At 38.9% G+C, this 14,397-nt stretch overlaps 1 protein-coding gene across 3 annotated transcripts in view; it reads left to right on the top strand.

Moving 5' to 3' along the window:
* LOC409818 (sodium/calcium exchanger 3) overlaps positions 1 to 14,397 on the top strand; it is a 96,220-nt gene that overhangs the window by 25,574 nt on the left and 56,249 nt on the right. For all 3 annotated transcript variants that reach the window (XM_026440945.1, XM_026440944.1, XM_026440946.1), the window contains exon 3: positions 1,542 to 1,633. In XM_026440945.1, the coding sequence (XP_026296730.1) occupies positions 1,542 to 1,633 (92 nt within the window). The remainder of the gene's footprint in view (positions 1 to 1,541; positions 1,634 to 14,397) is intronic.

Consider the following 14,397-nt stretch of genomic DNA (forward strand, 5'->3'; position numbering starts at 1 on the left):
GAGCGACGGATAAAATTCAGAAAGAAGAGGAGGATCGCGTCGTCCTTATAAGGGAGAGATTCCATTTAGCCACTTTTCAATCAGCATCCACATAATCGAGTAACGGTACGAGCGATCCGAACGGCTTTTGCCAAATTAGACGTTCAAATTTGAAATTCAAATCGATTCAGAGAGTGGCAGCCAAATCAATTTACCGTGCTGCGACAACGCCGAAATCTCTCGTTGATTCTCGAGGCCGACCTCTCTTGCATCGTATCGTGCTCACTCTTGGAAACGCAACGAGATCGAAACGTTAACGTCTTCGTGATCAACGACGCCTGTCAAAATCCGCCGCTCGATTTCAATGAAATTTATATTCGAAACGAAACATATTTTTCCTCAAGATCGAAATTTAAAAGTGTCTTTCGTCTTTCTATCAAGTTCGATATTTTAATAAAGTTTAGACGTTTTAGAGAGGGATAGAAAATTTAACGAAATTATTGAAAAATCGTTTGCAACGCGAGGGAGCAATGCGAAGAATCAAATAAATGTAATTATTTCAAGGTATTTTGGAAGGGAAAGTTGGATTATTGGCGTTGATTCGTAGAACAGATCCGATTCGACGATTAATTATCGATACTGACATTGTGCTACGTTCCCTTAGTGGTCGCTTTATGACGATATCGATAGTTAGTTAGTTAGTAATGTTATCATAACTCGCGCTTACTGGGTCCGATTACTGGGAACAATCTAGAGTAATGATCGCGATATACAGAATTTCCACGTTGTTAATTTGAGGGGACAATCGAAACGGATCTCGGATCTCTCTAATCCGTTGCGTTTAATGGGTACTGTAATAGAATTTGTCGTAAAACGCGTCTTAAATTCAGGGATAAAGTTGTTGGAAGATGGCGCGACCTGTAATTATCAATAATAACAATCTCTTTATAATCTCTTTATGTATTAATCTCTCTCCATTAATCGTCTGTGAACAATCGTACTTATCTCGAATATATTCACTCTTTCATTCTCTTTAATTCGTGTTGAAAAATTCCAAAATTCTTTTGAACGATGAGTTAAAAATATTCGAAACATTTTTTTTCAAAGAAAAATTCCTTTCGAAAAAATAGAATCTTCGAACGATCCGAGACATTGAATTATTAAACTTAATCCTTGGAAATCCTACGAGGAATCGAGTCCAAAAGAGAGAGAGAGTTGTTTAATTTTGCAACTCGGCCGAGAGGGACCACGAATGAAATTGAGCCGTCTCGAAACAAATTCAATGGACTCGAAAAAGTTGCGGGAGAAGCGCGTCGCACGCCTTGGGACCGGAAGTTCCTCGGCCAACAAGGAAAGATCGACGCTTATTTTAAGGCCGTTCTTCAGCCGTTTAACCCACAAGTTTAACCGAACTTTGCCTTCCAACTTTCTTCCGAGACTCGTCATGTGATACGACCCGACCCGACCCGACTTCCTCCTCCTACACGGATTAATAATCTCACGGTATTTTTTTTTTCTCTCCCCCTTTTCCGCTTTATTATTTTTTTTTTTCTCTTTTCCAGAAAAGAGATCACGTTGGAGATCATCGAGGAGGATTCGTACGAGAAGGATGCCCTGTTCTACGTCGAGCTGGGCGAGCCACAGTTACAAGGGGGTGAGTAGTGATATTTTTCTAAACGTATAAGGATAGATTCGTAACTATGATTTTTCTCTTGGCGCGAGGGGAAGGGCAACCAAGCATTTTTCTTTCACGATCGATGGAAATGGAAATTGAAGGAATTGAAGAAATTTTTCAGAAAGCGAATACGACGCTCTATTGGGAACGTCAAAGGGGTGGTTCTATCGATGTCTCTCGTTCAAAATTATTGGAAGGCTCTAAAGTGGTCGCTGTCCGAAACGTGGGCGAAAAGAAGAAAAAAGGGAGCAGAAAATTGACCGCAAAATTTGCCGACTTTTTTTTCTTTTTTAATTAAATCGATTCTTTCGTTCGTAATTGTCCGCGACGAGTAATCTTCTTGATTAAAGGCGAAGAGGAAAGAAGTGATCTGCGAAGCATGCATTTCGCGATATTTTCCTCTAATCTTTTGTATCTTATATTTTCATCCTTTTTTCGACGAAGCATGCTCGAATCGTTGTGAATTTTTGCGGTGATTACAATTTCTCGCGAGAGAGAAGGACTTTCGATTTGGCTAATTGCGCGAAATCCCGAGTTTGAAACGGGAGGCAATTCGAGGGAGGCGAATAAGTGGATCGAGATTAAATGGAGCGTTACTCGAGAAAAATTAGCAGCGATCGGTAGCCAGCTTCCCCAAATCGGTTTCTCGAATTCACGGACGCGTTAAATTATTGGGACGGAAATTTCTTTTCTCTTTCGCCACGTAATATAATTTCCCTGAAATTAACATTTACAATATTGATAAATCTTGACAATGTTAACCGACAAATTCCGAATTTCAGATTTCTTATAAATCTCGAACGAGCATTAAACCATTGATCGAGAAAGAAAAATGGGAAAACGTGTCCACGTGTCAATGAATTGATTTATCATCCGATTGATGGAAAAAAAAAAATGAGAAAAAGAGAAAAATTTCCCAGTGAGAATTTTCCCAGTTATATAAAAAAGAACAAGTATAAAATTGTTAATTATATGTGTAATTTGCTTCACGCGTTTGTCGCAACTGGATCCGACGTGAATGGACGTAAGTCTGATTCTTCTTTTTTTTCTTTTTTTTTTCTTCATTTCAACTTGAAGGCTGGATCGATTCACCACCGCTCCTCGTCGTTTAGCTTGCCCAAACTGTTTGAACCCGTGACAAACGGGCATAGAATCGGTTACCAACGCTCGCTATCTATAAACGCAAACCAGCTCGGTAATGGCTCACGTACATTAGAATCTCTCCAATCCGATACAGAGTGTAGTTGCTTTGTACGTACCATTGTAACTCTGCTCGTTCGTTTCGAATTGCTAGTTCAGCCGCATTAAGCCTGGTTTACACTTGACATCCTCGCGAAAATACGCGGGGGTTTAAAGAGCAATTTTCCTACAACCCTCCCCCTTCCCTAAATCACGCGTAACACTTTGATCGTTTAAATATTCGCCATTGTAAAATGAAGCGGAGATACGAATCTCTGCCCCTTCGATTTGTTTTTTCGATATATCTATTTGTTTCTTCGAGCTGCCATCTTCTTTTGTTATTAGGGACACAGATTGTTGATCGAAGAAAGAATATATTTAATATAAAGAAGATAGGAATATTATATGGATGTGAATCGATGCCCTTTGTTCTACTGAACGATTCGAAAAGAGGAACAGACGAAAACAGAATCTTACAAATATACAAGATACGAGTCCTTTACACACGTATGAATCCTTGTTATTCGTTTGAACAACTTGCATTCTTCGTGAAATAAGGAGAAATTAGAAAAGAAATTAAGGATATCTGGTGCTTTGTAATAATCCACTTTGCAACCTGTTACCTCGAATCATCTCTTTCGTATCGTTCTAATAAAAAAAAGTTCTGCTTCCATCCAAAGCACAATATGTACGGATAATAATAATTGACGCTTGAAGAGAGAGCTTAGCTGGTGAAAAATACTTACTCGAGAAGAATTCCATCTATGCGAATTCCTTGGAGAATCGTCATCAGAGATTACACAGCTGTTCGGCAAGAAGGTTCGGTTAACAGGGGCGTGGCGTGGCTTGGCGTGGCTCGGTGGAGGACATCGATTCGCTCGATTCTCCGCATTCCCGTGACACCGATTGCGTTCCAATAACCCGGAGACCCACAACATCGAAGAAAAATTCCAACGTATCGATATTATCATCGCGCATATACTCGTCGAAACATCCCCTTTGGAAGGTGAGGAAGGGATGCACTGCTCGTCTCACGACACAGAATTCATCCTTTTCTTTGTCCCAGAGACTCACTCAGGGCGGAGAAAGAGAAATCGATGGTTGGATCGATGAACGAATCTTGGAAACGGATTTCACGAGGCGAGCCGATAATGGAAACCCGTTATCCGTCACGGAGAATTTTCTCGCCTCTTAGGGCGAGGATTCTTAAAGATGGAAGGAAATCCCGTGAAAATTGAAAGACAATAAGGGGAAGGAAAGCGAGGAGAAACGGATTCCAGTGGGAATATGTTTGGGTGGCGGTTCGTTTTTATCGAAGCGGCGTTTCTTCGCCGATTGTTTTTCCCCGATCACGATTTGCATATTACCACGCGTTGCTGTGGTTATGCGTGTCCCACGACTCGTGAATATGGATTAACACGCATTTAATGTACGCGGGTTTAATACGCGTTTCGTATCATTTCCGGTAAACCGTAAACCGTTGCTTTATTCGTGGCGGTTTTGTCCACCGTGTTTCGACGAGAAGGTAATAAAAGTTGATATTTGAAACGAACCGACGTCTTCTTATTATCGAGATCGATTTCTCGATAATACAGAGGGTTGTATTTATAACCGCTTGTTCTGGAATTAATTAATTGGTTAATTAAACGGACGGTTGGGAAGGAAAGGAAGAGTTGATGAAGAATTCTCGAGAAGAATGGAAGGGAAGAGAGCTTTAGTGGGACGAATGGGAGATCGAGATCGGTTGAAGAGATGTTTCCGATTATAATTTCGGTTCGATCACGATTAAAGCGATTAAACCCACTTGTCGACGGTGTGTGTGTACGGTATCTTCGTTCCACTTTCGGCTTTAATCGGTTATGCATTTTTACAATTTGCTCGAAGTCCCTGGAAAACTGGCTCGTCGAGTAGAGCACCAGGCTTCGGCATCGATCCGTAAAATTTGATTTGTTTTCGCTACGTGCCTCACCTACTTAAATCAAGTCGAGTTAACGATTCATCATTGCCTGTTTTAATTTTCGAAATATCGAGATGAATAAATATATTAATTCGAATATTGTCGTCGAGATATCGTACGAGCTGGAATTTCTAGATCGAGTTTAAATAAAAGAAATTAGAATTTTTAACCGATAAATGATCGATCTATTTGTAAGTTGTCACAGGTGTATGTATATTATTTTTTTTTGAAATTTTTAGAAATTTGAAACATCCGTATTGCATCGACAGAAGGAGAAGGATTTTAATCTTGGCCACGAAATTAAACGTATCGATGGGAATAAATAACTTTCTCTGGAGTGACCTTTGCCCCATATTCATCAACGGAATAATTGCTCTTCTAAGTTTAAAGTAATTATATCGAAGGAAAATTTTATACCATCCGAAGGTTGTTTAAAAATTATTTCAAGGATTCTTAAAGCTGATATAAAAGTTTTTTTTTTTTTTTTTTATAAGGGAGATTTTTCTTGTCGAGGAAAAATGCTAAAACTTTCGAGAAACTAATTTCACTGCTCGATCAGATCTCCCGTGAAAAATGTTTCTCCGTCGTGCAATCCGTCAGAATTTTCGAGTTACATATAAATTTTTCTAAAGATACCTGTAATATTTTCTAAAATATCCATATAAAAAATTTTACGATCAATTATATAAAATGATAATCATTGAATAACAATTATTAATTTTCGCAGATATTTGCAACGAAAAATCATTCATGATGTGTCTTTTGTCGATTTAAAAATCATCGAAATTGGTTTAACCCTTCCCTACACTCACCCATATAATTACAAATCATCTTATCTCGTATTACATTACAGTACAGAAATTTATTTAAAGGATCCACAAATATTCGCGTGCATTCAAACGCGACGAGATAGACGTACGCCCGTGAATGCTCGTAGATAACAAATCGGACGGAAAATTATGTAATTACGTTCTTTACACGCCACCCTCTTATCGTTTGATGGACGACGAGCCGACTACGAACGGCCTCCACACCGGTTTCTGACTTCTCACCCGGCTTGATAACACGAAGTTGCGTAATTAGGGAGGAGGAGGGGGAAGATATCAGGGCAGGAATCCAACGAGCGCGTAACAACGTTACTAATTGACCACCTCTGGTAACGACACGATCGTTGCGATTAATTACGCCTCGTGTGGGAATTACCCTCGTCAATTTTCGAGTAAAGAGTTGAGAACGCGTTTTCTTGTGACACGATCTGCTCAAAACTCGCTTTCGAGAAAATTGCATAAAGCGACGAACTCAAGTTTTTCGAAAAGTAGATTGATTGTATATATATCGTTCGAGATAAGAGAAGTTTTTATCTCAATTGTTGTGAAAAAAAATTGAAGTAGGTGAGTGATTACATATTGGAAGAGATTGTCTGCATTCCATGAAGCTACGATTTGGAATGAAGATGGTAAAAATTAAAGACAAGAATAACTTTTGAAGTTCGTTTATTTTCGATGCGAAAAATATCGAACGATTTTGAGAGAAGATATGGTAGATAATGTTGCAAATGAATAGATGAATGAATAATAAAGTCATCGATACCGTTTGATACGAAGATAATTCTGATTTTATGTAAGTACATTTTATCAAGTGAAGAATATGATGGGATTTAAGAGTCGCGAGGGAAGATTTAAAAATTTAAAGAAAGTAAAGAGTTGGAATTGGAAATAATTATAAATTTAAACTCTCGGCTTGTTATTCTAAAAAAAAAAAAAGAAAAGCGACAATCCAATATCAAAGTGCAATCGTCAATTTTTCAATCCAAAATTTAAATGTTTTCAACCGATTCAAATGAAAGATTTACGAGTGGAGTGATCGAGCGAGAGAGAGTTGAGCAAACGCGCATGGACAAGTTTTTTAAACTTTTTACAGATTACAGAAGTCACGAGGAACGAATTCATTTTTTTTCCTCTATAAAAAGACGTAATTCGATCAATCATAACAATACTATTAATAAATCGATAACTGATTAATATATATATATATATATATATATATATATATCTGTCTCTTAAAAATTAATTTATGGATCAGCAAAATAAATTGCCGCTCGCGTAAAACAAACATCGTTAAACTAATCGACGCACGCGTATTTATCTTATCGCTCGCAATTGATGCTTCAATTTGCAAAAGTATTCTCGTTGAAAGATTGACAAACATTCGAGATGTGAATTATTTATCCTTTAAAAAAATCAAAAATTGATAACATACGGATTCGTGTGGATTCTCATCTATGATTTTCAAAAAAAAAAAAAAGAAAAAGTGAAAAATGAACAAGAATTTACGTACGCGCGTGCGTTCCATACAAACAACATCCTTGTGCACGGCCATTTTTTTATTTTTTTTTTCACAATTCTATTTTGTATCGATAAAAAGAATCTATATCCGCAAAATGGAAGCGCGATGATCGCTTCAATTTCTTCAATGCCGAGTTAGTGTTAATAGTCGAGAGAAGATTTATATATAAAAAAAAAATTATATTAATTTCTAATTCTAATTATCATTATTATTTCACGATCCCAACGTGCATTGTTAATAATAATAGAGCGTAGCGGTGACGTAACGTGAACGCGTCATCATTCAACGTCCCACGTGAAATGACGATGCCTCGACCTTACATAAACGTGGATTTTATTAATAAAATGCCGTGCACGCGAGTGAAAGTGAAATTGATGGAAGAAGAACGGGGGAGGGGAATGGAAGATGGTCGATGGGATGGTGGTTATCGATTCGAGAAAGTTGTTGATGCAGGGTGACGAGCGAAAAGAGGGATCGAGAGTTTTTTTAATCGGCAGGGGAGGACGTGTCGAACGTTTCTTTCAGAAACGGGGAAACCTTGCTCCACTTTTTTTCGCGCCACCGCGCTCGAATCCGCATAATTCCAATATTTTTCAATTCACTTTGATTATCGTCACTTTCAATTATTCTATTCCCGTTCCTTTTTAATTAGACGGTGGAGAAAAAAAAAAAGGAAAAAGATGTGCAAGGATTGCGCGGATTCATTGCTTCATGTATTCTGCCTATGGACACGTATCGTTACGAGAATATCGAAAAAGGGGAGGAAGATTAAAAGTGTAAATCTCTCGCACGTTAGATTTGCGAATTTTTAAATGGAAATTCGATCTCGAATTTTAAACGTCGGGGGCGTCGAAGACCGGGCCAAACTTTTTCCAATATCCGATATCTTTTCTCTATAACGACTGGAACAAGGGAGAATCGATAATCGTGCGTATATTTATACCGATTTATGAATCATTTCGTTGAAAAAATCGGGAGGAGGAGGGAATTGTCGCTCGAAATGGATCAAAAGGGAGAAAAAAAAAAGAAAACGGTTTGAAAAGCACGAAAACGGGCGCGAATTAACCGCATCGGGACGAAATAGAGATCGTAATTTTAAGCTTTTACCGGCGAACACACACTCACCGAACGGGGCCATTAATCCGTCCATCACGCTTTTTGAAAACGCCACCCTTGTCGCCGATGCTCGATCCAATGTCGCGTCCTTGCCTCGATTTTTCTCTCTCTCCTCTTTTTTTCTTTCCTTTTCTTCCTTTTTTTTTTTTACGACTATCGAGAATCCTTGCTTTGTGCGCGAGGAAACGAGCGCGGCGGGGCAAAAGTGGAGCGGTTGAAAAATAAAAAAAAAAAGAAAAATAAAGAAAGAGAAAGGGTAAGGACGAGTGAGGAGTGTCCAACGGTAAAACGGCGTGGAATGACGACGCACTTGGTTTTCTGCCAGTCATCGAGGGAATTAGTTTCGTTTCGTTTCGTTTCGCGTGAAAAAAGAATGGAGGGAGAAGGAAAGAGGGATTCCGGCTCCCCTTTGCTTTTCGCCCACTTTGTTTTGGAAGAATAGATCGTTCTCTTCGCTATCTGCTGGTCCCTTTCCGCGTGACCCATATTTTTAGCACACGTTCTACTCTCGAGGATGGCCACGACGAACCAGAAACGCACTCTCGCGAGGAAAGATCATCGAGAGAATATCGAGAATCGTAGACCGGTTTTGAAACGAAAAAGAAAGGAAACATGAAAGAAGAAGTACGTGGATTTACCTGAGATTTTTGAATAACATTTTGGATATTTTTCCAAATCCACCTTTGAAAGTTAAAATTTTTTGATCCGTTTGCTCGATGGATACCTGAAAATTGTTGGATATTGGAAATTATGTATTTGAAAGGGACAAATATTGATTATAAGATATAATATATCTTGCAAAATTATGGAATCAAGTATCTGTACATCTGGAATCGAAACTGTTCCATCATTGTTAATAATTCTTCGTCTCCGATTTACGAGTTTACGAAAGTTTATGCTGCTTTATTATTTTTTTTCTTTCTTTCTTTCAGAATGGCGCGTTAGCGACCTAGAAAATCTGTTTCTCGTCACGTTGCGTAGGCGCAGAATCGAATTAGAAGCTGGTTTTATCACTGTTTTTATCGTTGGAAGCCACCACCTCCGGTTGCGTCCTGCTTCTTGCCTTTATATATCTCGCGTGGGTGTAAGAATCTTGGTTTATAGCTCGTTTAATTGCGCGCGAAAGAGGAGGAGGAGGAGGAGGAACGTGATGCAATAACGCGATAGCACGAAGGAGATGCTGGAGGATCGTAACGTTCAAGGTCGAATCCTGTGTCGCAAACCATCCATACAAGGGAAACTCGTATTTTCTCCCTTGAACGATCCCGTCAATTTCTCTTTGTCAATTTCCCCCCTTGTTACCATAATACGACGATAATTAACGGAATAAACCTTAATTCAGAGCCGGGGAGAAGATTATCTTGCGCGACGAGAGTTCGCCAGAGTTTCGATAAGTTTAATTAAAAGGGCGGAAAAGTTTGAGCGTGGCTGTGTTTCAACTTGGATCTTCCTCCACCTCCGATACCACGAATTTTTCCTTCTTTTCTCGTCACGATGCGTCGAAAAATCGTATAAAATATTCCTCCCCTACTACTTTTAAAGAGAACATTTCAACGCTTCTTTCATCTTGCGCAATGATAATTAAAAAAGCTTGCCAACAAATTTTTTATTTGATTCAAGATCGAACTTGTGTATCGACTTTATTTACGCTGGGATCGAATCGGAATAAGAGCGAAGAATGGAACGAAAGCGAGACTTTCTTTAAGAAGAGGAAACGATCGATTGGAAAAACGTTGGATGATGAATTTATGGAGGAAAAAGGGAGGGGGTGGAGAGAGATAGAAAGTTCGTTTGACGTGGAAAATGGGCGGATGCGCGTCGCGGGGAATAATGGGATTAATTAAAGGCGACGGTAGAAATTCAATCGAATTAATTGACCCCTAAGAGCTTAGGGGATGGAGAACATCGATTTGTGGCAGTGCATTATGGCGCGGTGTGATTTAGGGAGGCCATCGAATCCACTGTAAGACACCGGCCATTCAAAATTTAATGGAACTTCCGCCAAGTTTTCTAATAATGTAACCGCGATTAAACAAACTTCTCTCCTCTCCTCTCTTCCCCTTCTCTTTATCGCGCTCTTGAATCGAGCTCTCTTCTTCCGCTTCCTCGATTCGTTCGCGGCGTGGAATAATAAAATCGAGCGAGAAACCATTTCCTCTTCCTCCTCCTCCTCCTCCTTCTCGACTTCATTCTCATTGTCCCGTTTGTTTTCCCTTTGCTGGAGGGGACGAACCAATGAGAGGATAATGGAACGGAGGGAAATCCAATGGGGGCTTCTTCGTGTCTTTTTTTTATGAAATAAAAGAAAAATAAGATTTTTATTAATTCTTCTTAGGTGCTTAGGTTATTCCTCGGTTTGTGAAATTTCTCGTCATTATTTCTTCGCGACGCAGATCAATAATAAAGTTTCGCTGAGAGAATCGAGAGGATCCTCTTTGATCCAAGTCTTGGGGATTAGGCAGAGAGAGGAAGAGTCGAACTTCGATAAATATTCTTCCGCGTATCGTCTTCGTTGATCCAGTAAATTAAAATCGAGATTTCGAAAAGTTTGCGATGTTCAAACACCTGATGATTTCGAATACTTGAAAAATTTTTAATATCTTAGATTCTATATCCATGATTTCGTATACCTAAGATTCAGAATATCTGCTCCTTCGAATGAATAAATTTTTCTGTATAATGTCCACGATACTTGAGAATATTTCAAAAATTTTGAGTAATTTTTCTTTTTTTAAATGCCATCGATTTCGAATAGCTACGATTTTTAACATCTACAATCTTCGATACTTACGATCCCAATAATTTCTGATAACCAATTTCCAAATTTTTTAAATGCCATCGATTTCGAATAGCTACGATTTTTAATATCTACAATCCTCGATACTTACGATCCCAATAATTTCTGACAATTATGATACAATTTCCAAATTTAATCTCAATTTCGAGTAATTTCAGACGTCCAACCAGAAAATTTTTGAAGTGAATGAAAAAGATTCAACGTAACACGTCTTCAATAACATCCACCTATGATTAACGTGACAATAGAATCAAGCCTATCGAGATGGAAAAAAGGATAAACTATGTAGCGAGAGAACTATTCCTACTTTTTATTCGCGACTGGATACAATTCACGAGATAAAATGTCGTCCTACAACGTTTAAAACCTTCCATTCCAGTTGGACGTTAAAGTGTTCCCTTGTGACTTTTTTCCCCCCCCTCTCTCTCTCTCCTTACGTCTCTCTTCGTTTCGCGCGTTACAATTTCCAAGAAATATAGCCACAGCTTCAAAGCCGGTGAAAAATATGGTGCATGTGCGATACGCGGTACAAACGAGCCTCGGTCGAACCTTCTTAAGACCTGCTTTTCCACCACGGTTGGAAAAAGGAAACGATGGTTCGCAGTAAATCCACTAGTTTTTTTTCTCTCTCTCTTTCCTCTCTCTCGCGAAACGTTCGAAACGAGCGCAATTAACTCGAACTTGTGTATTTTTCATTAATCGAGGAAGGGATCCGGTTAAAATTTGAATCGGTTGGAAAGCCGAGATTCGACCAAGTCTCGAATGTCTATGTTCCCAAATAAATGGTAATTGAATTGGTTGAAATTGGTTACGATATACGAGGAATATGATGAAACAATCATCGTGGTGATGAGTCGTCTCTCTGTGAAGAAGAACACATCGAATCGTTGAAAGTAAATGACAAACTCGACGAAGAATATCGAACCGTTATGAAATTAAACGCGCTTAATTATCCGGATATTGGAAATTATCCGGAGAAGGGAAGAAATATCGATTTAACTCGTATTTATTCGTAAATGGAAAGAGAGAGAGAGAGCCCTTGGATTCGAGGAGAGTATTGGAGGGTTTGTTAAAGGGGATGTGTCGATCAACCGAAGCGTTCCTGTGAAAATGGAAAATCGGAGGAACCGATGGAAAATTATACGCGGGAGATCGAAGGCCTCGCGAGAAATGAGAGACGGGATGAAATATTGAGAGGATATTGTACGTATATACACTTAGTGTGCTTCGTGTCTCGAGATCATTCATCGGAAGATTGCGCGAGTATCTGTGTACTTTAATAATTCAACGGTAAAGGAATGTTAAAATCGTCCAGAGATATACTTTCTCTATTACTCTCTCTTACAAAATTAAAAAATTGTAACTTTTGGAACGCGATGTTTTTTAATCTTTTTTTTTTTTTGGAATATTGTTAAACTTTATTAATATCAAAAATTTCGAGAGATATATATGTAAAGATCGTTCGTCGAAAAATTATATAAATATTATTCACGCAAATAATTCGTTCTTGAAATTAAATTAAAAACGCAGTGCACTCGAAATATGATATTTTTAATTTTTTTTTTTCCAAGCTCGCAACCACGCAAGACTAACGTTATAAGCAGAGATGAAAATTAAGAACTTTCGTAGCGTTATATCGCGTGCTCTAATTAGCGAGTAATTTGCTTGTCTAAATCGAATTAAAAAAAAGATTAAAGTACGCTCCAAGTACGTTCCGACGATTTTTTAAAATTTCGTTTCTTGCTGGAGAAATCGAGAGAAAGCATCGCATGAAACGAAGTTGAAACTTTATCAGTGGCTGGACACCTGGAACGAGGTAAATAGCGAAGCGTTTCTCTCTGGTCAAGCTTGGAAAGAGAAAAAAGGAGTAAGTTTACGACGTGGTTTTTATACAACGGTTGACGTATGCCTCATCGTCGATTATTTCACTTTTTTTTCTATCCTCGGCTTCCTACGACCTTGGCTCCATCTCTTCCGCCTTCCACCCGACCTCCTCGTCGTCTACTATTTCTCCACCCTCCTTTTTTCTTCGATCCTCGTTCCATTTTATTCCTCTCCTTCTACCTGTTTGTGAAACACTCGAGCAAATCATCGTTTCGAGCGATCTCTGGGAGAGGGTTGGAGGATTTTCGCGCCGTGCATGGGCAAAAATAAATACGATAATACCCTCCGTGTATGGTATCGTACAATTCTTGTGGATAATCTTATTCAGTAAATTCCAAATCTTTTCCAAAGAGGAGCCTTTCTCCTATTCTCTTATTTTATTAAGAGGACTAATTTTTTTCGCGAATAAAAAAGAGAAAGAAGCAAGAAATACTCTCTCGTACGAATATAAAAGCTACGAGCTCGATTTTAAATTTAAATCCGTGGCGAGTGATAAGAATCACGGCGGAAATGCAACGCGTGTTGAAACGCGTGAAAACGAAAGGAAATGTATGTTTGTCCGCGGGAAAATATGAAAGTCTTTCTCCGGGGACCGATTGTCGAAGGGGATTGAAAGGGATGGAGAAAGGTTCCGGATATTGGACGGAGAAAAATAGAGAAAGAGAGAGAGGACGGGGTGAAACGGATAATCCAGAATTTTGAGGGTGGATCGAGCGTGTAAACATGGCTGCTCGATCCTTGGAACGAATGACTCGTCGTCGTTGGGAATTGTCGGGATACACCTCGGCATGCCTGGCAAACCTCATCGTGTATTTTCGATTTTATTTTTAACGGGAAAGGGATTCGGAAGGAAGGATCGATTCTCGATCGAACGAAACGAGTCAACTTGGAAGAGGAAAGGAGGTTGCAAAAGGAGATGAATCGATATTAAAAAGAAAGTTTTCTCTCTGGATGATGCCAATTTTATTCAACTATTCTAACTGATTAAACCGTTTCAAAGTAATAATTTACGATCATTTTACGCACGATATTCGTGAACACCGTTGCTCAAAAGTTATATATGCGCGTTTTAAATAGAATGCTTGATATTTCAACAATATTTTACACAGTGGACGCGTAATATTTGCTTGAGAATATTTTACTTTCATGAAATTTATTCTCCAGAAGAAAAAGAAAGGGAGATTTTTAGGAGAATAAAAGAGCTTCGATTTTATAATTATCGAAGGGGATGATAGATTGACAGCCAGGAAAAATTGATATTTCGAGAATGAAAGCATCCCAACCCCCGTTGCGGGAAGGAAGAGGAGGGAAAAGGGATTCGTCCTCGACGGGATTGTTTTTATTACCATTCCATTGAATTCCTCTTTGACGAACGTTTCGATGATCGAATCGCGAAAACGTTGCGGCCTGATTGCCCGCGATTGATAGTCCCACACCGTGCGCGCCATTGTTGCCTCTCTCTCT

This window comes from Apis mellifera, linkage group LG5 (assembly GCF_003254395.2).
Source record: "Apis mellifera strain DH4 linkage group LG5, Amel_HAv3.1, whole genome shotgun sequence".
In the NCBI taxonomy this organism is placed as follows: Eukaryota; Metazoa; Arthropoda; class Insecta; order Hymenoptera; family Apidae; genus Apis; species Apis mellifera.